Source organism: Venturia canescens, chromosome 5 (genome assembly GCF_019457755.1).
Source record: "Venturia canescens isolate UGA chromosome 5, ASM1945775v1, whole genome shotgun sequence".
Classification (NCBI taxonomy): Eukaryota; Metazoa; Arthropoda; class Insecta; order Hymenoptera; family Ichneumonidae; genus Venturia; species Venturia canescens.
Window position 1 is genome coordinate 2,987,690 of NC_057425.1, and position 26,454 is coordinate 3,014,143.

At 46.8% G+C, this 26,454-nt stretch overlaps 1 protein-coding gene across 1 annotated transcript in view; it reads right to left on the minus strand.

The window, feature by feature from the left end:
- LOC122411684 (uncharacterized) overlaps positions 1–26,454 on the minus strand; it is a 94,894-nt gene that overhangs the window by 53,692 nt on the left and 14,748 nt on the right. Inside the window, exon 3 of the mRNA XM_043420678.1 lies at positions 15,670–15,763. Within this exon, the coding sequence (XP_043276613.1) occupies positions 15,670–15,763 (94 nt within the window). The remainder of the gene's footprint in view (positions 1–15,669; positions 15,764–26,454) is intronic.

Below are 26,454 nucleotides of genomic sequence, written 5' to 3' on the forward strand. Positions count from 1 at the left end.
AGATTCGGACTGGTCCTCTCGTATAATGGCGCAGGGAAGGCCGCTCGCGACGTCGACCCTAGAACTAAGAGGAGCAGAACACACGCGCTCGCTTGCATTCCTAATAATGAAGACAGCGATAAATCAACGGGGAGAATATGCCCGCGGATGTACGCCGAATATCCTATGCATAATATCGCATCATTATCTGGCTCCGTGTCGCTACCTAACCTACCTCCTATTATTACCTTGCTCTGTTTACTTGCATTGTCGAGAGTATCGCATTGCAGCGCTCCCTGTATTCGCATATCGTGCACGTATATCAGCAAGGTTTCACTAAGCGCAACATCTGAGACCTTACTTTATGGCAAGGTCAGTTGTCAACATTTGAATCATATTGGCCGTGATTTAGTTTACCGAGTGCGCTTAATCTCACTGGCCAATGAGCAGGGATTTTGAGGAATGGAAGCAATCATTGGACCGCAAACCCAAATAATTTCGTTACTTGGACGAGAATTATTTCACCTTTTCCATCAGTATCAAAAGCGAACCGGGTTTCGTGTCGGATCAGTGACAAAGAGCGTTTTCACGATGATTGGTGCACTCGATATCGGCAGGCTACCGCCGGAACATTTGTTCTACGTAGTGGCTCGTGACGGTGACCATCGATCGACGAGAGTGACGTGCGCCACCGGGATTCGTTAGCTCCCTCCCACCCGTACAGACGTACATTCGTTCAAACGTACGCCTGTTTCTACCGATACGAGGAAAGCACATGCAGGCCTAGCCATGACCCCTCGCGTTGCCGAACCCAATGATGATCCGTCATCCAGAACCTGCAACCACCCAAAGCAAATCGATGCCCTTGCAACCCTCGCAGGCCGCTTGTAAAACTCGTGCGTTTCTTCCGTAACACACGATCGAATATCACGAATCTTTTTCAGACACGAAACCATATTTCCTTGATTTCGGCCAAGATACCAGCTTCGACCGATCCGAACGTTTGCTTGTGCTACTCGCACATATCGCTCTCCCTACGTTTTAATTGGAGCTCGGTATCGCATCGTGAAAAAAAGATCTCGCACGTCACAATTTCTTGAATTACAGGCCAATCTACCGAAACGAAATGGTCCTCTGGATTTCAAATAAAATCCATGAACTCCGGTGAGCGCAGGAGGATGAGTTTCAGGATGTGGCTAGCAAGGGAATTTCTTCATCGATACCGCAATGTCCGGTGAGTACCATAATACAGGAGGAGGTTCCCCAAACGAGGAAGCAACAACTGAAACGAGAGAATCGTTGTCAAGAATACAGCGCACAATGATACTGAACATGTCCGCTGAAAAGTAAACTGCAGCTATCAAACCAACGTTTTTTCTTCGCCTATCCGCCGGACACCCGAGCAGAAGACAACAGGAGGATATCGGAGTAGCGATCCTCACAGTTTTGCGCGGCTGTAGGAACCCGAGGCTTCCGCGGTAAAGCGTGTCAAGTGGATATCGGTTACTACCATACACACTCGCTCGAAAGGCGATAGACGGTCTAGCCCTCGCTCAATTCCGTCATGGAGGATTGTTTTACCTCTGATCGTCGCGTATTATTCTGGCTCACCGCAGAACGGAAGAAAAGGTTTGTCGCTACTCCAACCGATGCGGTCTTTTGTCCCCTTCGAGTCACAAATACACTGTACCGGGCTCGTGTTTCTTTCACTGTTGATATTGTTGAAGCTATGTATCGTGATGCATAGAAATTGAATGCAGCAGTTTTGTGGCTGTTAGGAGCTGTTACGAGCAATCTTGATGTTCATCCAGTGATGAAGTGACCGAATAACTTGCTTCAAAGAAACTTTTCATGAGGCCGGAGGCAACGAAGAATACGGTGATTCGATTCCAACTGCCGTCAATAATCAAATTCCACTATTTTTTCCAATTATTTTCCGAGCCAAATTGAATCGGCGTGAGCAGTCTTCCCTTTTGTTTCCTCGAGCTTTCCAATTCTAAATAATATATCACGAGGCCTATAAATCCTCAATCCTGAGGTTGTATATTGTGTGCAGCAGTTGGGTGGTATAAATCTCGCGTTGCGAATCGATTATTAAGCACTCTCGGGGTGTCTCGCAGGTGGCCTTGTCATCGTCGAACTCTCGATCCAATAACTTTGACCGGGGAGAGTTTCAGGCGGTGTATACAGGACTCGACCACACTAAGGGTCGTCCGTCACGATCTCCCACGTGCCTGTTCCCTGTGTACTGTAATACACGGTTAAACTCCGGAGGATCCCTGTTGACGGGGTGCGAGCTTGTAACTGTGTTGAGAGAGGAAGAGGAAGAGCTGACGAAGTTTGGTAGCTGAAGAGAGACGGAGGGTGGAGGGCGAGAAAGCTCGGGGCGTCGGTTCTGCTACGAGAATATCGTTATCATCGATGCGATCAATCCCACTCAATTAGCCTGATCATTGATTATTACCACGTCGGATACCAGCACTCTCCCCCGAATAGCTACACCTCTGTGCTAGAAGACGCAACATCAGTGCTATACGCAGACTCGCTTAATACGCTTCTATGATCTGTAACGGCCGATGGACTGAGAAATAATATAACTGCAGTAAAGCGTTCAGTTCAAAATGTCAATTTCAATAGCCGAGTCACCAGGCAGTTTTTCAAAATGTGCTGTTCACCAAAGTACGAAGAATGATTGGTTTGCAAAACCACTTTTTTCTATACTCTCATCAGTATTTCATTTTGCTTATTAATGTTTAGTCGTAACAACCGGGATACAAGACTGACGTACCCTGAGCCCACTAAATCGGGTACGCGGATCACCGATTTGTGTATCGTTCATCGAGCTTTGCTTGTTCTCAGTTCATCCTCATCCAGTGTACAGCAAATTCGCTGGGTGTAGCTTAAGCTATCGAGTGGTGTGCGCGTATTTTCGAATCCCTCATCGCCCTTTTCGTTTTAAACCACTTCGTTCAACAGCTCGTAAATCCGATAGAAACTGGGTAATGATTTCAGTCGTTAGTCATAAGTGAAATTCCGTCCAAAGAGTAAATGGAATGGGGGTGGAAAGAAGGCAATCGCTACGGACCACTCGCTCGGTGTAACTTTATTTATTGGATATTTTGCACTCTTATAAACTCTCGCAACATACGAGGTCAATGTTGCATTGCAATGCTTTCTATATCACGTAAGTTTGAATTAGCTCAAAACATTAAATGTTTAAATATGAATTCTTGACAGCTCTTTGTCTTAAGATACTTAAAAGCTGAATATTGATCAATGAAGTGATAATGAAGAAATCCTACAACGAAGTAGAGAAACGGGATATCATTTGACAGACTTATCGCTGCTCATGTGTAATCGACGTATTTCCATGTGATATGCCTGAAAACGAAGAGGGAAGGTTTGATGACGTGTGCATGCGGTATGTGGAGGGGTCGAACGGTGGATATGGAGGGCTAGGAAGCGAGGTATAGAATGAGAAGGGAAGAGAGGCGCGATGTATTAATTACCAGTATTGATGTCCATTTGCAGTGAATTGATGTGTGGTCAGTGTTGCATCACGCGCAGGGGTCGACTGGGCGAAACCGAGTGCGTATACACCGTCCCGGAATCCTCCCTTTCCCTCGCTCAATTTCGTGTAACCCTCAGTAGTCTCGGTGTTCGAGAGGGATGAGCTGAACAGGCCGCGATATACGAAGAGAATGGGGGGAGCGGTCGTGGGTGTTTGCAGTATGCTCGATGTGTGTGCGGTGAATGCGCGATTCGTGCTGAGCCAGAGAGTCGATGTCTCTCTGGTTTGTTGGCTCTCTTGCTCTGTAGACCTCATACTTCGTCAATGCTACGGACCACAGTATAGGCCCCACCTGCTTCTCTCGTTCACGTCGATCACACGTATCGTGATATCGAGCACATGCACACCGGAATTCACAGAGTGTGACACTTGCATACGCGCCCCAGCTTTATGTGTTACAAATCGAGTCGATACCCAACAGTTTCAATGTGACTATGTTCCACGTCACTGGAATCGTCATTACTACCAGATACACGTGGCGTGTCGATAGGAATCATGTGAAAATGTCACGACGCAAGTGGAACAAGCATGAAGTATGTTCCGGAGATTCGGCTTGATGAGCAGTCGAGTGAAAAATCTTGATTGTCTTATTGCAGGTAGAATATCTCCTGTGACAATGTAGTCTTAGGAATAGAAACTCTCGTGGCATTAGTTGCTGGTACGGCCGACAACACAATATAGAATTGGCCCTTAAGATTTATTACTAGCGTGGCATGGTCCCCGGTCTTTAGCCGCTTATTAGCATGCGGTATATCACAGTCAAAGTGAGAGAGAGAGAGAGAGAGAGACGGGGAGAGATGCTAAGAGAGAGAAAGAGGCCGAGTAAGAGGACGGGGATGAGAAACTGCGGAGGAGAGAGTAGAAACGTACGAGGTCCGCTCGCTCGCGCGCCCAACAATAATTAGATAGATACGAGACATGGACGGAACAGAGCAAACGGGAGGTACGAGAACGATGTATACGTAACAGATAGTCGCGACGGTGCTGGACGTCGTTGGTGGTTCCCTCCTACCGACACAGAGTTCGCTTTCTCACCCTAGCATCACTTGCTACACAGGAGTGCTGAGCATGTCGAGAGATAGAGAAGGAACGGCGAGGTCTGTTACTTGCTGGATGCAACGGCGGTAGCAACACCAACCAGCCGCCGTACCGAACCTTGCGTCGTATGCAAATGATGACGTCACACAATACCACCCTCGCGAATACAAGGAGCGGGTGCACAGACGACGTATCCGCATAGATAGCCCTCCAACATCCTCGTCGTTATGCTGACCACCAGAAGCAAACCCTTTTCAGTATATATGTATTTATCAAAGCGCGAATCCACCGAATCTGGGGGCACGACCCCGGAGATGAATCTGAGTATTGCGAGTACTACGTAACCCGAAGATCCTCTGTTCAGGAATTCTTGATAACCATTCCGACGTACGGGGAGACGAAAGACCGTGATGGTTCTGGGCTTCGTGACTTTTTTTTAGCAGCCTGCCATCTCACGTAGTTGGAAATAAACATCATTCGAATGAGAGATGCCGCTGCAAACTCGCATCAGACTCGCATCGAGATCGCTCTAGAAAGACTCTCCCATCAAATCTGTAAATAGCAATCCACGATGCCGACCCCGTTCATGCCCAGATTTGAAGGCCGTGCAATGCAGCAAGCAGGAACACGGCTCAACGTCCTCCTTCCCTCCCGCAGTAACAATCCTCGCTGCTACGTGCCCGTTACGAAAGACCGAGAAAAGAGCCTGGGTTGTCCGAAGCGTAGGTTAGCCGTTGGCGAATCTCTCACAGTGCAGAGCCATCATACGATATACGCATTTCGGCTCGTCAAACGTCCGAGCCAAATATAATGAAGGACGGCATTCCTACCCGCGTTTCTCTAATATACTGTACGCCGCACAGGATATATTCTGGACCCTAAACGCTGGTAGGCCTGTCTCTCGTGTATTAGATTCAGCATTACGAAAATCTGTACAGGCAGACTTGGTAAATGCATGTATGGGTGCGCCGGCTTGAACGCTAGAATGGTAAATCAGAGACAGGTGAACAGCGATGCATAACTGCACACCAGTAGGAGAGTGAGGTGGAGATCTTACCGCAATGACATGCGGTCGAATCTCTCGTATTCCGACGAAATGACGGATCCTGCCAGTGACATTCGATATCACGTTGGCGGTGGATGAAACCGTATATACAGTCTGCGCCCCCGTGTGAGAGGGTGTATTTAACTACACATGTGATGTGACGTTTGCTAACCGATGCATTATTGATCGGAAGTAATCATCCAGCATTGCCATTATCATTAGTAATTGGTCATGACGCTAATCGTCGATTGTTAGACCGGGCCTTGTACGTGGCTTCATTTGCTCGAAGGTAATAGTTTTCGAATGTATTATCGATACGAAACAGATGTCATCAATCGGTTGGCGTTAATGATTCTACTGATTGCCGACGTCTCGAAGAGCCGAGTTGCTCCGAAACGTCTTGACGTGATTCCAGCGTCGTATATCTCATTAGACGCATCAGAAATGAATTCGTGCAAGTAACAAGCTTCTTTTTAGTATTCTGAATCGAGTGTAGCGATTCAACTGACTTGGGATCATATGGCACTCCGTGATTGGACAATTGAATCATCAATTGATTTGATTGATTGTATCTGAGGACGTTGACGGTTGCACATGTTGAATAGACAGTGAGAGTATCGCTGTGCAGCCCAGCGGCGATGGCCGTGTTGAGCCTCTCCTTTCAGCCGAGGTTCTCTCTCCGTCTCTCTTTCCCTAGAAGCGTTCCTCCTCCGTCGCGGTATGTCTGTCGGATTCGTACCTAACCACCCATCCGCACACTGTCGCCGCACGTGCATCGGCCCAACCGGCACATCGAAGCCAATAGAATCGCGGATGCTTTGCTCACTGTGAACGGATACAAATGCTCGCATGCACGTACACGCTGATACCGAGGCTGACGCAAATGGATTCTCGGACGAGATTCGGGAGTGCAGTATCGAGCATACATGCGAGTGTGCCGGTCACTCCTATGCTTGTTCTCTACAATTCCGTCGTAGATAGGAGGGTGAGGAAGATGCACAAGGGTTCGGGGAGGTTCAGCGACGGAAGGAGAGAAGCTGAACAATCCGGGATCGGAGCGAGAGCGATGGCGATTCTCTCTCCTGTGAGTAGGCACACGTGTATGCCCACCGACTGTCATTTGTCATAGTGGCTAATTTGCCACGTTCTGAGATACGGTGACGCCTCTGACGCGGTCGTTATTAAGATGCGAATTAGTAACAATTTGCGCCGGATTTAGTCTGCTCTTGATCTGTTTATGGCCCAACCGGATTAGGCTTCCCGCCAGGTACGTGTACCAAGGCTGCGTTCTACCTCTGCCATACCCCCATAGCCCTACCGCCTATTTCTCCTCCACCTTCGCGTGTAACCTATGGCGGTTATTCCTCTGGTATATGCGTACGTATGGGTTCTACGCTCGGCTTCACGAGCGTTAATCAATATTACCGCGAGACGGAGGAAACGCTACGGCATTCCATATATAGGTCTGTCGTATCGAACAATTGCACGGACCTCGGCCGTCTGATATGCCTGATACCTCGGATCATCCGTCTCATTCCTCACTCCGACTATATTTCCGTTGTCCTGTCAACTCGAGTCTGCGTCCAACCGATGCGTGGATCATCCTCAGATGCTTCATCGGGCATATCTTACAATCATGGAATGCACGGACCTTGAAGTGGATGCTCGAAACTTTTTCCAGAATATGAAACAAAAAGACTGGCAATTTTCCGGGTTCTGAGTGCCAAAGTAGAAATAAAGTAGCAAGATCATTGTTGAACGTTCTGTTTCCACAAGCTGACTGCGACGATTCTTGCTCGTCAATGCTTGTTTAGTACAATCGTGAAGTTATGGACAATGAGAAAAGGGGTGAATGCTTTATATCGCGGCTGGGCTCGCTTTGGAAACTTTGCTCTGCGGTTGTCGAGACCGCGCCAGAGGCATCAGTACTGGTAGGTTTGCAAAGAGGGTGTTAGTATATACTTCACGAAGGATGCCGGACCTGGTCCGAGGCTCGTGCGGGAGGGGTCGCAGAGGACAGCCTTCTCCTGCGCGCCGCTTGTCTTTTACCCGATTCCCCTATTCCGCTCGGAGTCGCATACCATTCTTCACAGTCCCCGCGCCCTGCTCGTGCCCTCATGCAAAGATTGGCCACACACCAGCGGTATTTACCCGGCGACACCGACTCGAATGAAAGAAAGAGAGAGACAAAGAGAAATGGAGAAAGCACCGGACGGGAAAGCGCTCGACGGCGCGAAGGGCCTTGAGCGTTGTAGAGTGTTTCGACGAGGATGGAAGAAGGCAGTTGGAGAAACGGGTTGGAAGCAGCTAGAAGGGTCGTAGGTCGTGAACGATGCTGTATGAAGAAGCATATACAGGGATACCAAGTCGGCGAGAGAAACTGGCCCTCTCTTGCGCTCTCCCTCTCCTTCCGTCTATCTGCCAGGAACCACTTGCTCAGCGCGACGTGTGATGGAAAAGGAACGGTGACGACCGAGCACAAGGAAGAGGAAGACAGGCGCTCGCTGCCGGAAGCGTGTGCTTCTGCACTGATGTTCGAGTTCGCGTTTCTCTCATTGCTTCATTCGGTCTTGCTCTCTTACTACGTGTACCCCACAGCGGCCCTCGCATCACAAACAATACACCACGAGGCGCCAGCATCAAAACCCCTTTGGTCATGTACAAGAAAGCAGCACACGTCCGTAGAGTGGACTCTCCTCGATCTCATTGTCTAACGCTGAATGGGGCTTTTGCAAGATTTATTTCGTATATTTCACTTGTCCTTTCAAAGGGACGATAGCGCAAACGGCTCCCGACGAGAACAGGGAGAGGGAGGAAGACTGGGGGAGATCCTCCGAGGAGGAAGGAACGCAGAAAAAGTAAACGCTTTTTCTACATCGAAATGTAGCCGTAAACTCACTCGTTACTTGACTCGATACGAAGAGTTCGGAGGGACATGACGAAATGCGCCGAGGCCCGTTACAAGCAATTTTTTCTCTTTTTTCTCCCCGGACAACCTCACAGGCTACTTTAACGAGCTTGCGTCTCTTGACCCTCGTACCCTTTTGCCCACCGTCTGCTCTCAGCCAAGGCTCTCGTTTTCGAGAGTAATGGTTTTGCCATCGGGTCCTATCTCCCTTTGCAACGCTGCGTCTTGTATCCGTTCTCAAAATCACTCGACAAAACTGCGTTACTTTAATTGTTTTAATATTCAAGTTTCCCTTCTGGAAATCGTGACTACTTTGATACTTCGCTCTTCTTCCTTTTGATACCGGCGTTGAAAAATCCATCGTCGTCCATCCGCGTAAACTTCGTTTCCCAGTTCAGTTTCGTTGTTTTTTCTCCAGATGCGATGACTCGGAGGGGTGAAGACACGCGGATGTAAATTTTATTATTAGCCGGACAACGCTGGAAGGAAAAAAGGAGTCGGCTCTCCTGGTTCGCTTACAAGAAATGGTAGGGAGTTGTTTAAATATTTATAGTGTGCTCGAGGACATCAGGACTGAAACAAGGATAAAATGAAAAAAAAACGGAGTCAGAAAATTAATGGGAATTTACGCTGTGTATGGACGATGGTGCGTACGAGTGTCCTGGGGAGTCTTTTCACGAGGGTGCGAATGGGCGGGATGTAGCGGGTCGACTCATCACCAAACGAAAAGGTTCTTCCGTGGTGTTAGCCACGTAGAAACGCAAACTTCCTGTGAGCTTCTCCAATCAAGCGTTGGCCTTTTCGCGCGTGCAGAAAAAACTTCAAGTTCGAAGCGAGGAATTCTAAGCCGAGGTCATGCTTGTTCGAAACCCTTCCAGCATCGTTGTTCTTTTTTGTTGACACTTTTAATTCGACAAATGCAATGAGTAAGTCGAGAATTGAAACGCACTAGGGAGAATCGTAATAAAGAATATTTGATGAGATTGTAAAAAAAAAAGCAATCTTTTCCTAGAAGATGCGAGCATACAGCAGATGCTTCTTTTCCCTATGATGGAGTAGCAAATGCGGCTCACTACAATATCATTTTACAGTGCCCAGCTTCACCCGCCAACCATACTAATTCTTCACTCGCCTGGAACAATAATAAAGGCAGCAAAAAAAAATAACGAAGATGAAGAATCGAGGGAGAGAAGAAAACCTTATCCACCGACTATGAATCACAAATTAAAAATAATTATTTTTTAAACTGGATTCTTAATAAAGATTGCCAAGGGTCTGGGGTGGTTGCACACCCGGTAAAATTGTAGGCCATTATCCACCCGACGCAGATCGTTGTCAATGAAATATCGGCGTTTCTTTTCGTATACACGAAGAGAGTGTGTGACTGCCGTTTATAATTCTCTCCCTCCCCGTTTCGGTGTGCTTACGCACGGAATTCCCCTCCGTCTTTTTTCCTTTTTACAAGCAGCATTACCTACTTCGCTACTCTGTTCTCTCCGTGTCTTTCAACCCTTTTTTCCGCAAAGTTCTTTTCACTCCTGGAACCCCCACGTCTCGCGAACACCCGCGTTCTCGTCCTCATCCCCGCTGGGGATAAACCCTTTTATAGACCTTGTTAATCGCACTGGATTCGAGCCTCTCTCCCACTCGTCGAGCGTTGAAAAGTCTTCTTAATGGAGCCAACTCTTTCGCTCGCTCTCTTTCTCTTTTGTTTCCGCGGTAGATGAGCTTTCGCTTTCGATTTCTATCACTTTCTAAGAGTCCTCTCAATGTATCAGAAATCGAGAAAGGCTCGGCAGTTCCCCCCCCAGTACCGAGTGTTTCGCTTTCGTTCCAAAGCAAAGAAGAGAAATCAAATGGGGGGAGCGAGGGCAACTGTGCAAAGTCTTCGTTTACACAGAAGAGTTAACGGTATTATTTGCAAGTCTTTTCCTACCTTGCAAATCAGATACTTTTTCAAACAATAAATTGAATGACGATCTGACTTTACAGAAATGTGAAACATCATTAAAACTCAGAACCACGATACTCCCAACTTGGCCTCACATAGTCATCAGTACACGAAGAGTATCAATATGTTTTCAAAACGATTTTGTAGAAATTCTGATGTTGGTTTTATTCAAGATTCATTTTATACGGTCTCAGACAAAATTCACCACCGTTTGACGATGACATATGACATACGAGGGAGCAAGGAAGAAAAACGGACGATCGAACAGGAAAAAAACTATTTTCTCGCCTCCTTTCTCTCTCCCATTCTTTTTACTTTTTTACGATTGTACCATCGCTGTGTGGTTCTGTTTCAGAGAAAAAACGACAAGAAAGGATTAATAATTCAAGGTTGTCCCGCTTCGTTCTCAATGGCTTTTTCCCTCCCCGAAATCCACCCACGATTCACAGGGCGATGTTTTTTTTGCTTCTTTCTCTGATATTTCTTTCTCGCGCGCGCTCTCTCTCTCTCTCTCTCTCTCTCGGTTCCCGATCTATATACACCGTTTCCGTGGCATTAGACTTCTTATTTATGGACTTTCATTAAGATAAAGGAACGACTTGGAGTTGAGGCCGTGAGAGATGAGGAAGGGGGACATTTGAAGGGGTTGCGGCGTCGTCAAACACCGTAGAATTATTTTCACGTGCCCGCGGGAATAGTAGTAGTGGAATTCTTCTCTCTCCCTCTCCCTCGCTGGCTCCTGCTCAACCCTTCATCGCTCCCAACGCAAATGTGTAGATCCTCACGGTCCTAGGCACAACTGTGTTCGCTTCGGAGGGTGATTTCTACGAGAGTAAAAACGTCGAATAAATTTCGATACAGATCTTCTTTCGACCGTCTCCCCATTTTTCCCTCCCTCCCCTCCCTTTCGCTATCTCTTTTTCTTTCGCTTGAAATTCCAACGCAACACTCATCTGGCCGTGCCAAAACGACGGCAGCCCTTTTGTTTATCCTCGCAGTTGTTAAGGGGTTCGCGTGGCCCCTCGAAGCTCAGGAAACCAATGACTCTCGAGATGTAATCGATGCTGAATAGATAGAGGGTTTGATATTCCGTTCTTTCTCTCCGCCATCGCCGTTATGGCTCATCGAGATATAATTAACAGTTATACGAATCCCGATATAAACGATGCCGAGGCAAAAACGGAAAATTATTTTTGTCCGTGATCCTCACTGTGGAAGAACCGCAAATATTGACATTCGGCTTGACAGCACGATTCATTCGACACAAAATTCACCAAAAATTAATCTCCTCGACCCGCGCTACCGTTGGAACATCGTTCAATGCATCCCAGCGATCACAACTCGCTTGCTCCTCGTAACTTTTCTCATGAAATAGAAAACCAACTTTAATACACTTTATTAGGGGAGGTAAAACGTAGAGTGAAACTTTGGACAAGTGTCACAATTACTCGAGCGATTTGGAATATACACGATCCTCTTGGCGATACGATTCTACATTTATATCAGTTGGTCAGGAGGTTGTCAAACGTAGTCATGAAACTTTTGCCAGCGGACAATCCTTTTATGCGAGACCGCTGCGAACTTTGAGGAGTATATTCTACTGGGTCTGTACTTGACCGAGAAAGCGAGGCTCGTTTCGCAAGAGTATCATCGTAATAGAACGGTATATGGGTATAACGCGATAGCATACTAAAGTGTATAATGGGGTATCTGTAGGTGGAGAAATAGAAATTGAATGCGAACACATGTGGAAAGTGCAAAGGGGTTGACTCGAAGAAGTCTCAACAGCGGGCTGAGTGTTGCGATACTCAACGAACGAGGGACAAGCCAGTGATGCAGGGGCTGCTCGGTGTTGTGGCCCGTCAACCGTATCTTTGAGTGAACACTGGTCAGCATTGCTCCAGCCCACGAAAAGCGGGAGAGTAACCAACATCAACGACGCCATTCTCTCCTCCTCACACGTCCCTACAAAATAGAGAAATAGGCGAAGGGGCTTCATTCTCTGACCGTTTCTGTTCCCTCGCACTCTTCTCGCCTTACTCCCTTTGCTCTGCTTATACGGAACCGAGTGTTGCTCGCTGTACAAGAGACCATTGTCCCTTGAACTTTCGCACAACTTTCAAAGCAAAGTTCCACCTTTTTTCTGCGCACTCCTACGTGCCATGGCACTGGATTCTCTTACTACGCGAATCACGTGAAACCGCGGGCGTAACTTTGTGCGGTGGGCAAAGGGGAATAAAGAATCCCAAATGTCCACGAATCTCCATCGCGTTAGCGCATGGAATCGATCGCTTCGATAGAATTCAATTCGATTAACGTAAACCAATTTTCCTATGTCCATTTCGCTGTTTTTTTTTAATACTCGACGACTCGAGAATTGAAAAAAAGGGAACCTGAAATCTCTTTTTCACGCACGATTCGGCGACAGCCAGTATTTCATGACAACACCAAACTGCGAGTGTCAGCACTTATAATTTTTATCATTTTCTAATATTGAGAGAGATTTTATTAGTCAAAAGAAATAAAAACATTCTTCCGATACTGTAATATCTGTGAGTGCAAGAAACGAGTACGGGAGAGCTCGAGAAAGCGACATTGCTTGTCAGAACCGAGCTGGAACGACCGGGAAAAGTTTTGTCAGCTCTCCCACTCTGAAGTTTAGTTACGGCGGCGGCCACGGCGGGGCAGCATCGAACGGAGCAATTCTGCAACGCACATTACGTGTCTACGCTCAAACTGTGATCATAAAATCAATGGAAAAATTTCATTAATGAATATACGACGAGTAGGTCACGTCTTCCTCAATATTATTTCGTTCGATGCTATAAATATTCTAAAAGTAAATGAGTTCACGGACGAGAGCAGTTTCCCTCGAAAACTCGAATAAAATGAAACAAAAATAAAATTCCGCGTCTCGTTTCAGTGTCATTTTCTTCTCGAAAAAAATGTCAATTCGAAAGATTCGTTTACAATTTTGTCTCCAAACCCATTGAATGAAGGAGCGCAGCGCGAAGTGAGTGGTCAAGCTAACAGTAGCGATAACAATAACATTGTAAAAACGGTATTTCAATATATATGATTTGTGTGCCGAAGCGAGATGTGATGAAGAACGGGTGAGGAAACAACTGTAAGTCATTTGGGTGTAATCGATGCGCGAGGAGTACAAGGATACTGGAGGGTCGAAGCCACAAACCCTCAATGTGAGTTTAAGGTCTTGGCCGGTAGAGACTGAGAGTTAGGTGAAAGAGAAAGGGAGCGAAGCGAGGCGGAGACGAAGGACGAGAAGGTGGCGAGCCTGGACGATGGTGGACGACAGTTTAGGGGTGTAAGACGGTCTGACCCCGGGTCACGACCTCCCATTTATACTCTATTACCACTACATTAGTCTCCACTAGCCGTATGCTTGCGAGGGATTTATGGATGCCAAGTCGCAGGAGCCGGAGTCGTTAAACCAAAACTAGCGTTGTAATACAGAAATGACGATATACAGAGACAAAGTACTTTGTCAATCGGTTGAGGATCTCCGTTTATTTTCTAACGCACGAACAACAAGGAGAAACCTTCGTACTGGTTGCGTTCGATTTACTATCTCCGCTCTTACTTTCCCCATTAAAGTACTTTGGACTTGATTATCGTTGAGGTTCGAACAAGCTTGGGATTAACTTTGGGATTAAAAACACGTCAATAATAATCTACGACCCCGGCACTAAATAATCCGAATTTTCGGTACACTTGTTCTTTCTCGGTTTTCGCGGAGTCACTCGTAATTTTTAATCATCGTTATCAGTGCTTGGTCCACCGGTGACATGAGATATTTCCTTACAGAGTGGCTTCTCGGGTTGAGCACGCTGCTCCGGCTCACTCCGGAATCACACACCGATGTAAATTACAACGGGAACCACAGCGAAGCTCTCGGAAGCCTTTATCTTCTTTATCTCCGAGCATTTTAGCGGTTATTTTTTCCGGTCTCTCATTCCACGACGGCGGCCGCGGCGGCGACGACGACGACGACCACCACCACGACGATGATGCAGAAGCGGCATTTTCCCTCTCACCCTCTCGCTCTGTCTTCCTCCTCCCCCCGGCAAAATATTCCCTCTTTTTTCACGGCTTCTGCCCTTGCCCAGCCTCCGGGCAACGCAGAAACGAAATTAGCTACTTTAAACGAGAAAATTTTTAATTATTCCTTATCGAAAAGTAATCTCCCCACCGCTACTACCGTTCCCACCAGAAAGACTCCCTGCGGTCCAGATACTCGTCCTCCCTCTCGCTTCTCGTGTCGGGGTCAGCTCGAGGATGCAATATATCTCGCCATTTTTTCATACCCTCAAGCTCTAGCTGCTATACATCGAGGGATTTTCTGTGTAAGCCACCGTTACACGTACTTAGAAAGTATCATTAGCTGTTTCACGAGAGATAAATATGTCGGAGGAGGATGGTATTCGTGGTTTTTTTCATTCGAGCATCGAAATTCCGTGTGTCCTATATGAACGAATACATTGCTGAATGATCGTTTCGCTGCTGGTTCTTGACAAACTTGTACAATTTTTACTCCCTCGAAGAATTATCAATAAAAAGAAAAACTCAATTTGGAGCGGCCATCACTGTGCGGAGCCTTGTTATTTCATCTCGCTGCCTTAACCTCAACGCCACCAAATTTACGAGACAAACTGTCGTAAAAAGGAAATATACCTGTCAATGGGAGAGAGGCCAAGGGCCAATGAACCTAAAGCAAATAAAGAATTCATCAATTAATTCCGTTTAAACATCGTTCAATCATTCATGAGGACTTCGAAGATTTCTTTCTTGATTGGCTGCCGGTAATAAATTCTCGAGGGGGTGTCGTAATACCAGGAGTACTTTCACTCCCTGCGCGTATTCGTGAGTGCGCCATGTACACATCGACGCGGTCTTGCTCCGAGTGAATATAACTTGGATGTCGAAGCATGTGCGCGCTCGGCTCATCCGGATGCTTAAAATATTCTCCAACAACCGGAATATTAAAACTCTCGGTGGTTTACGGTAACAAAAAAGCGTCGATTAGATAAATAATTCAAGGTATTCGGTGCTTTTCTTGTTTCTGCTCGCACCTCCCCCCACTCCCTTCTTTCTTATTCTTACTTCTTCATCCTTGAGCTTATTAGTTCGGTGGGGCGATAAAAAAACGTATTACTTACCCTCGTTCGACGTCCCCTTATTGTCCCAAAAGCCTCCATCGACGAGAGAAGTGCTTCCAGGTTGCTTGCTCTTCTGGTCAAACTCGCAATGAACCTGAAACAGTATCAGTTTCATAAAAAAAAAAAAAAAAAAACAAGGTTACAAGACAACAGAACACTGAAAAAGTTTGGCTCGAAAAGCATTAGCTGAGGAACGGTCCATGTCAGTTTCGATGAAGATTATTTTGAGATTACAGTTCGAAGAATAAGGGACAATTCTAGTTGCCAAGGATCGTTAATCCGAGAAAGCTCGATTTTTCTGTAACAATTATTCGCAGTTATCCGTGTCATTAAATCATTTTCACGAGGGGCTAATGTTTCGTTTTTTTCGTGTGCTCGAACGATAAAAAGAGCATACTTGGAAAAGCGTAAAAGGAGCTGAAAATAAAATGCCAAAAGCATTTGGGGGGGCGTAGTAAGGGCGCGAGATACTACGAGGAAGAAAGAGCCTGTGGGAGAGAGAATGAGACGCGTAACTCGCGAAGCGATCCATAGTCATTTAGAAGTTTTAATAACATTACGATATATACGAAGGAGGAATATCCGGTACTATGCTTCGTTGCCGGAGGAACAAAAAAATGTAAAGAAAATCGACAGTATAACGTTGGTAAGCGAGCAGCACATCTCCCTGTGCTCTTCCACTCGTTTTCTCCCCTCCTCCCACTTTTTTACTCCCGTCTGCTGTTTTATCCTTCCTCTCTCGCCTTTGTCTCTCTCGCTCATCCTCTTCTCGTCGACATCGTTGTCGATTCGATGGAAGAGAGAAGCTCCTGGGAACCAGGCCCGCATGAACCGGGAACGCCGCGCACGACGATCACCATCATTGCCCCGAGTGTATAAACGAGCACACGCAGCACCAGAAGCAGCAGCAGCAGCACACGAAGACGAGAAAGAAGACGAAGACGCAGAAGAAAAAGAAAGTTTATAAAATATTTAAAAGTACGGAAAACGTCTCCTATCGCCCGGGGCGATAAATTTCCACTTACATTTTATTTTCCTTTCGTTTCCTTCGTCCCATGCACCTCGAGTTGCTTTTTCTCACTATGCGGAGAGAGGGTGCGAGAAAGGAAAAGAGAGACCGAGAGAATCCGTCCTTACGGAGATGCAAAAAAATAGGGGACAGCGCGCGCGATCACTGAGCAAGAACGAGTGCAAGAAAAAGAAGATGAGATAAGATATAAGATAAAAAACGAGTACATGTGGATGTAGAGAACTACGTGGAAAGAGTTGAGAGTGAAGACGTATAAGCTCATCTGCGCGAGCTTTCGAGAGCCAGCGGGTGAATCGCTCTCGAGCCGCATCTCTTTCCACTGAAAGAGATACGGCACGTAGGAATTACGTCTTTCCTCGACAATTTTATGTATGTATAGCATCAGAAGCTTTTTATACATATCTCATAACGTATCTGTACGTGTGTCCAACATTTATACGTTCAAGTTTTCAGACTTTCTTTCTCCTTTGCTTTTCTACGAGCTGGCACTTTCAGTTCTACGGTGCAAGGATGACAGTGTACAAAATTGAACGAAAAAAAAAACCTCAATTCCCAAAGCAATTCGACCTCATCGACGAGTCATAAATAAATTTGTCGTGACGAATTCGTAAAAAAGTCAAATCGTATCTCGGCTGCTTTCGATATAGAACTGAATGCATAAAATACGAGAATTTTTTATTGAATTTCCCGTTGTTACAACTAACTTAAGTTCGATTCAATCAATAAGAACTCTGCGTACACAAGCTTAAAAATATAAGCGAGTGCTGGGAGCAGAGGAAATTTTGGAGCAGCTCAGAGGTTAATCGTGCCACCCGGGTCTGATCTGTATCGATCCTTCCCTACTGCGCGATGGGAATCGGCTTAATAGGAGTAATGCTCTGTTGGAATATGTAGAGCGATGGGGTTGCCGAGTTCGATTTCTGCAGCTCGGGCTCGATGCATTAATTCACATAAACAGAGTCTTCGTCGAATGGTTTGCGGTGGAAGCCAATTCCACGAGGATAATGCGATTCCCGCAGTTCCTTAATGGAACGCATCGATTCCCATCGTGTGGAAAATAAGGAGATGGCTGGAAAAAGGAAAAGTCGAAGGCGCGAGTGTGTGGGGGACGTAAGAACGAGTTTGGTGGCGCGCACACAGACGAAGCTCGTACGAAGATATGTATAAAGTTGTAGTTTAGAAGAAAAGGTGGTAAGAGAGCGAAGGACCACATGAGCGAGAGTGGAATATGTGTGTAGGTATATTTTCCGGTCGACGATGCGAGACCTATTTAACGGGCGCGAGTCCGGTAATGGGATTCGAACTCGGGACCCTTGGGGGCCATCTGCGATGTTTTTTTTCCTCTTACATCCTGGCCCACGTTGTTTTTTCCTCTTCCTCCACTCCGCAGGAATATAACAGCATCTTGGAAGCACAACGCACTTATGCCTCGGCGCCAGTCTCATCACCTTCCTCTCGAGCAGTTTTTGTGGTCGTTCTTTTATTTATTTCGCTTGGGAAATGATCGAGATCCATAGGTAGGAAGAGCTTCGGGCATCGGGCTCTCCAAGCTCGAGCGCTTCCGGTCGCAATCTCTCCGAGCCTCATCCCGTCAACGCGATATTGAATTTTTGCGAAAGTCAAAGTAGGTCCCTGCAAATTACGGCCACGGATTAAAAGAGGCGACGTAAAAACGCTTCCACCGGGCGAGAGCGTATTTCTAACGTGCTAAGGGTATTTAGAGGGTCCATCAAGCTTTTGCCGGACACGCAGAGATTAAGTATGGGTAAAGCGGTGGTTTTTGAGAGGACACTTAATGCTCGAAGCGACCTGGTACCGTATTAAGACACAAAGCGTTCACCGGCCCGCTCTGTGTTCGACGTTCGAGCTTATTTAATGCACACACAAATGCACACACATGCGAGGAGCTAATATGCCGTATAGACTCCGAAGAGTAGCCGCACGATCCTGAGGCTCGAGGGATGCTTTTCGCCCTGTCGGTTGGCTTGCGGTTCGCTTAGCGGGGACTGGCCCGTTTTCTCGAGGCAATATATTCGAAAGCCTCTCGGAGTCCGGTCACTGCGTGCCCTCACTTTCGACCTTGGTAAAACATAAATTCTGAATCGAGGTTAACACGGAAAAAGACGGAGCGCTATCTGTAAACGATTCGTTTTAATTAAAACCTCGGGAAGCACAGAAAATGGTCACGCACTTTTGTATTCGTTCGAAGAAGAAAAATGCTCTGCCGGCCGGAAGTGCACTTCATAACAATGAGAAATCGGATCCATCATTCTCACCCGCTTACAGTAGAGACTCACCGCGTGACAATTCTAATTTCTGTGTACGTGACAGTGCATTGGATTATTATGATGGAAGATTTAGTGTTCGGTGCGAATGGAAATTGGATAATAATTGGAAACGCCGAAAGTTTATTTCCTGCTTTTCCAGCCCTCCACTGGACATTACACCTTAACTAGAAAACAATTGTATATCTGGCATATATTTGTACAAGAATATACATACATGGAGCAGCTAGGCAAAGCTTTTGCCGTGGTCTCCGCGGAGAGTTCGATAATGGGAATGCAAGAGGTGCTGCTACCACTGGTGAATGCGCACTCGGGCAAGAGCTCGTCCATGTGTAAGTGTGTGACTCGGGTGGCCTCTGCTCCATTATCGAAATAGCAATTAGAATAAATCAAAAGTCCGCCTTCTGCAATTGGCGCACCGATTCCCTCGTAGAGACTTATCGTCCGATTTACGTTCGTTACCAGCATCATACTCGTTCTTCTCCCTCTTGTCCCTGGTGCGGTTCCTCTTTCCAACGCGAATATCCACCTCTCCTCTCGCTCATCCAGAGCAGTCAGCAGTATCCTCCCGCTCCGCCCGCCTCCGAAGCCTGCAAGCTTCGAAGCTCGCTTTTGGCCTCACACCACTCGCGCCATTACGTGTGACGTGCGCATTAATAACGGGAGCGAAGCTTGCGCGCGCGATTATAAAACGCGAGAAAAACGCTCCGCCGAACGAACCCGGGGCCTCTCGCTCTTCGTCCTTCTCATCCGGTAAGATAGTACTTGACCTTTTTTTCATCGCGTGACAGTGAATTTCGAATGGGAGAAGGGGGGCACAAGCTCCGAGGGATCGTTTGGCAGTTGCCGAGGATTCGCACCCGCCATTGTGAGCTCTCCTAGATCGCTAACGGGGCGGACGACGACTTCGAGAGGGTGGAAAACGCTCGACTCGATACCTCCGGGCCGTCTTGTCTTATCCAATATACTTCTGAGTGCTTACACCATCATACATTTCACGAGCAAACAATCATAAAACAATTTCGGATCTTTACTTTCTGCTTCCCACCAACGTCACTTTTGTTCTTCTCAACTCATGAGCCAAGCTCTGAGAAACCAAAAGCTAGCACAACTCGATCGACCACTTTTTTCCAACAGTTGCTATCCGTTCAACGCTAATTACTCCAAAAGTGGAGTGTCATCTTCCGAACGTGGCGTTTATCGAACGAGTTTTGCTGCGTCACCTCCAACCAAGGTCATCGTCGTTCGAACAACAGCAAAGAGAAAGTCTCGCGTTGAATTGCGACTGAGCTGTCAATGAGTCGGATCGCTGGGCGCTCGGACCGCAAAAAGTATTCGTTTTACGGTCTCATATCCGCGTCAGGAAGCCAGTTTAGCCCGGGTCGATAGGTTTATATGCTCAATCCACGAGGGACCTTGCGACGGGGAAGAATGGTCACCGCGGACTAGCCAAACACTAGTTACGAAGCATCGGAAGGCGAAAGTGAGAGTGGCACAGGATGTCCGAGTGGGGGTCCTTTCGGTCGATCCGTAAGATGTTTTCGTGTTGACGAAGAGAGAGAGAGAGAGAAGGAAAGTCGAGGGCTGCTTGATCTCCTCTATCCAATTACCCCAACCTTTAGAGCTCCCGATGGGAACTTTCGTCGACAATGCTCTAGTGCTCTCGAGCATCGTCCAGCTTGACCCACTACCCCTGGCTATCCCTGTCCAGTTCCCTCGTCGTTGAAGACTCAGAAACATAGCCCGAGGGTGCTCAACGCATAATACACGCGTCCGACAAGCAGATTAGATAAACCTTCGCTCAGGGCAAGACAAGCCGCAAAGTAGCAAATTACCGGATACACGATTTCTTAACTCCGTAGAAGCATGCTCAGCTTCACCGAACTGCAATATGTAACAATTTTTCCCTTTTCGTGACGCGCGACACTTGGGCCCGCGTAATACTCGACTTTCACTCAACGTCATCCTCAATTCTACTCCACTCGGTACACCCATTATTGGAATCATCTTCTCGTCGAGCAAGGATCACGTGACTCCGGAGATCCCGAACTCCGGACAGGAACGATCCAACATTCTGGGAATATTTATTGAGCCTGGCTTGATCCAGGTTGAAGATTCTTTGCTGCTTCGGCTCTATACGTGATCTTTTGGCCTGCCCACGGTGGTGGGCAGGCCTGCTTCACGGTGGCTCTGTGTTAAATCACCCTAAAATCGAAAATTCTACAAAAATTATTATTAAACGAATGTATCGACAGTTCCGGTGTGTTTGTAAACTTCGTTTTTCCATTATAAACGCATCGGTGAAGAAAAACAAATATTCAAATAACTGCTGGCATGAGAAGCGTGGAGTCTGTGAGAACAAGAAAGAGAAAATGAGAGTGATAAGTGGGTTGAACATCGAGAACCCCTGGATTGTACGCCAGTGGCCGGCCGCAAGAATTCGCTCGATTGGTGAGAGATCCTGGGGGTGCTGGTTTATCAATCCACTCCCTTTCAGGATAAGACCACCGGACCGAGCGGACGCGCGACTACCCGAGAGCCGGGAGAATGGTTCAGATAGTAGCGAGGGGCTGCCAAAGAGGTACTTGGTCTTAGGAGCGCGAGGAAGAGAGGGAAGAAGACGGGGAAAGCAGGTTGAAGAGAAAGCCACACCGCGCTGTGGCCAAGCTCAAAACTCCAGGCAACCCCTTCTTCGGTCAGCAAGCCAACAACTCGCCTATAGTCTTACCAACCCTCTGCCTTAACTCGTGGTTTTCCCAGTGTGAGAAGGAGGCCGAAAGGTCCACCTCGTTCGCCACCAATGAGTTGAGTATAAACGTCGGTTAATAGACGAAATTCTCTGTCAGCCCGGTCCCGACGATTTCCAAATCATTCTACGCTCAAGCATTAAGGAGGTGAACATTTTCTCTCGAAAACAACGTCGCAGGATGCGCTTATGTTATTGGCAACCGATGAAAGCGTTCGATTGAAAAAGCTTCGACAAGATATGTTAAGGAGAACCAGGAAATATCAAGTACAATGTCAAAATTGACGATTCGAAAGAATTCGTAAAAACCAGAGAGCAAAGAAGGTAATAAATGATGTTCTGTAGTAGGATTACATGGGGTGAGAGTTGAAGGATTGCGGAAGAAACAGAATCGAATAATCGAATGGGCTGATTTTGAGGTGAACAAAATGGGTATCCAAGAATAACGAGTAGTCGGTTATGAACGAGAGTGGGGTGCTACAGTCAGATATTTATACGAATGGCGTGAATTCACCCTTCGGGAACAGGCGGAGAGCCGAGATCCCGAGGTGGGAGGGGGTCTTTCAGTTATTTCTTTTTCTATATTATTCGCGATGAATAACGAGAACACTCAGTCATTCCTTCCAATTTAAGTGTAACGAGCCACACCGATACGTTTCTTCTTATTCTTTTCTCTCTGCTTTCACAACCCCCGACCCCCTCCTCACTCGCGGGCTTCTTGTTCCGTTACGAAAAGCAAAGCGCTCGGCTGCACTGACTCGTCTATGTATACGCATGTACCCTTCAGAAATTTTTCTCATCCCTTGTTCTCTCCGTGTATATGTATGTACCCCTTCCCCCTTCGCGCTCTCTTTATCTCTCATTGAAGAGAGATCTTTATCTCTCTTTCTGGCAGGCACAGGGCCACCCAGTAATCCTGCACAATCCAGACATTTTTCACCATTACTCGAGCACACGAACCGTTGCGGCGGCGATGGCGGGCAAATAATTAATTTCTCACGGAGCTAACGAGCGCCGTTTTTACAGGCCCGCACCATCGCTAAACCACACAGGCAACGGTGCATATCGGTATTGCCTCGGTCGGCCTCTTCTCTCTCTCTCTCTCTCTTCCTCTCCCTTTCTCTTAGCCTCTCTATGTAGACCGATACGGGAGATGACATCAGAAATATATAAAAGTTGCGCGAGTCGTTCCGGTTTGCTGAAACAAGAGACAACAGCGAGGGAAGCCTGCTCAAGAACACACGGAATTTTGAATGATGACGAAGGAAAAAGATCGTTGGCGGTATCGCTGGCCGGATTTGTCGTCAAGGAACGGAGCGAAATGCGGGCACATAGAAAATATTTCCATTACTCCTGCACGGTATTTCATCGTATTGAGAATCGAAAAAACGAACTGCGAGTGAATCAAAGTTTTTCGGTTTTGATAATCGTCGTCGTCATCTTGGGCTTCATAAAATCTTAGAACGCAAGAGATTAGAGGCACCGTGAATAAAGGAACGAATTCATCAATGCTGCGAACAGGCCCTCGGACAATCAATGCTCAAGGGGTCTGAGAACCGGTTCCGGAAAATAATTCGAGTGCCATAAGTCGTGGGAGCAGACGGAAGTCGCGGGAATGCGCACAAGGGCTGAGATGCTGGAAAGGAAAAGGGGGCGGTGAGAGCCGAGGAGACTTCAGCCGGTCACTTGGATTTGTGTGGTGTGAACGCAGCCAGAACCAGTAAATCCACCCTTTCGTGGTCTCTTAGCGAACTCGGGTCATAGATCGTCCGAACTATCGTGCAACAATCCCCACCCCCCTTTCTGCTCCTCGCCCCACCCTCTCCACAAGCTTTTCCGTCCTTGGTATTACCCGAGAGACGAACGTAGACGCGCTACAGAAGGTTCCTGTAGTTTCTACTGCCCTTTCCCGCGCCCCCTCCTCGTCTCCATTCGTCTAACATCAGATCGCCCCTCGCAAAGTCTTCTGGTAATCGGACCAGCACACCGATCGTTTCTCTCGCCTCGACGTGAGACCAGACCGTCGCCACCGAGAGGTCCAACTATGCTGATGACTTTGAAACGGTCACGCGCGCACTCGTTCAACGTGCCGTGTCTCGGAATCCTCAGTGAAATACGAGAATGCTTCGGTCGGCTCTTGCACGAATTCCAAATTACGAGTCGTTTGTTCCTTGCAGAAAAACGGATAGGCGAAAAGTATTGAACCTCCGGGTTTTTATATGTTCAGAAAAATGCTTCGACTACACGAGAAACCGAGTAACATTTCACTCAATTTTTCGCGCTATATATTTTTATGAATATTTCTCCACTAAACGTCGTTTTTAGAGAATTTTAAGCTTCGATTCCGATAAATCGTGGTTAATCTCACATCGAATAAAACTTTATTGACGCAATCGTCTGTATGTGCTATTAAAAAGCGTAAGAAGACTCGCTGGCATCGGGGAGGGAGCATCGAGGTATCAACAATTCCACTGGTGCGTTACACGCGAATACACAACTTCGGTCTAAGGCCACAAAGTCAGTAAATTCCCCGTAGGTAAATGCTCATAACTCCTGAGACGAACCCAATTCGAAGTATGCTCGGTGATGCGCTATTTTATATTATATAGACGATTCCGTAGGGGTCGTAAAAAGCGTGCGACATAAAATCGTCATCTATGGCTGACGGGCGTTCTTTTCGGGAATAAAAGCCCGCGAATAGTATAAAACATAATCGTTTGTCTCGATCCCTCGGTGTATGTGCTTCTCTTTTGCATATAGTAAGCGCACGTTATGAATATGTTTGATGCAGAATGTTGGGAACACGTCGCTGTCGCATCGCATCAAGACGCAGTTTCGCTGATGTTATCTATAGGAAGTTCTAGAATCGTTAATCTTTCTCACGAAAATCCATCGGTTGCGGAAGTTTTAAGAAAAAAGTCCTCGGAGGCATTCCTGTTCGACGTGCTCTTAATGAGGCATCAATGAATCGACGATGGCCAATCCGACACTGTTACAAGGGAGTGGCTTCCCTCCCCGTTGCCGACCTTCCTTCCTGCAGCATTGATCGTCATTAATGAATGAATATCTCCCAAGCGGTGTCTCACATAAAAAAAATGACTGATAACTTTTCTCCGCAGAACATGCGACGAGTTCCTCACTCTATAAACTTGGAAGCTAATCTTCCGGACACTCTGTATGCATGAATATGTATTCTCGCACGGCCTTGCCTGAGCGTTGTTACCCCACGTCACGTTCGGAAGATATCTGTCGACGGTGAAATTAGCATAACTTAAAATGCAATACGGGCATAAAAGTGCGTACTTCCGGCAGTAAAATCATAAGCGTCATTTTGACGAGACGAAGAGACTGAACGTACGGGCCAAGAATTCAGGCTACAGTCGTTCCGCCAACAAAATATGCGGGAAGAAACGTTGAAACGAGGGCGTTTATTTTTTGAATCCTAGATTCCGGATACTCGGGATCATGATTGTGATTTTTAAATGGAACCCAAGCAGATTTTCCAGTTCTGTGCTCAATTGGGAAGATGCGAGAATAGCGCAGCTCGGGGATAGAATGAACCGGATCCCAAAGTCGATATAAAGCCCCGGGTACGATTATGATTACGAGAGAAAAAGTACGGAAGTAGCATTACCGATTTCAGCGACTGAGGTTTTTTCTTCGGGTAACGCATCAGTGGTTGGAAGAACGAGATTGCAGAGGAAAAGGGGAGAAGGTTGGAGATATTTAATGGTGCGTGGCGATATTAAAATGGCATAAAAATGAGCTGTAATTTGTATCTGGGTTCAAAAGTTACCCCGGACCATCAGTCCCAACCCTCGAATGCTCCGGCGCAACCCCCTCTGCATCGCAGCCCACTTCACCGTCACCGATGTCGCGTATTATTATTGTTATTAATATCAAAGGTCGAGCTTGCTCTTAATACCCTGAGAGATTGCTGTATTTCCGTGTCAACACAGACTTACACCCTCTCCTTTGCTCAAGCTCGTTTTAGCCCTCTTGCGGCCGTTACAATACCCGCGCCGTATACTTCCAAGACCCTCCTCCCATTCCCACTCTCTCTCTCTCTCTCTTTCTCTCGGAAAAAAGAAATTTTTCTTCAAACGAGATGCCATCGTAATATTTTATAAATTTACGTATACAAGAGTTCGAAGCTGCAATAAGCAGCACCCCATTTTTTCACCCCCTGCCGCCTCTCGTGCCTTCTCAATTCTCCCTGATTTCTCAACCCCCCCCCCCCACCCCCGCCCCTCTCCCAACCCCCACAAAAGGTGCTCCATTAAAATCACTGAGGGCTGACATATTTTTACATCTTTCGCATATTTAATTAATATGAACTATGTTGGAATGAGCCATTACAAAGCTCTTTACTGCAGTGCCACTAGCTTGAGCTTAAATTTAGGGTTTGTTTATCGTGGCCAAAGTGTTCGACCCAAAACTACCTTGTTTCGTATCACAAACGACTTTAATAACGACGAAAACATCGTGAACCGAAATTGCAATGAAAAAATTCCGTTTCATCTTAATACGATGTTTCAAAGCTGATTTTTCAGTTCAGAAGATTGCAAATTATCAGAATGTGCAGTTCGAAGGATTCCATCGCATTATTCACTTCGTAGTGGATCATTAATGCTATTTTCTATCTTCTCAAAAACGCGACATTAACTTTCTCGTTACAGATCATTGTGTATAGTTGTTCCTGGCGTTTTGTGCTTGGGATAAGT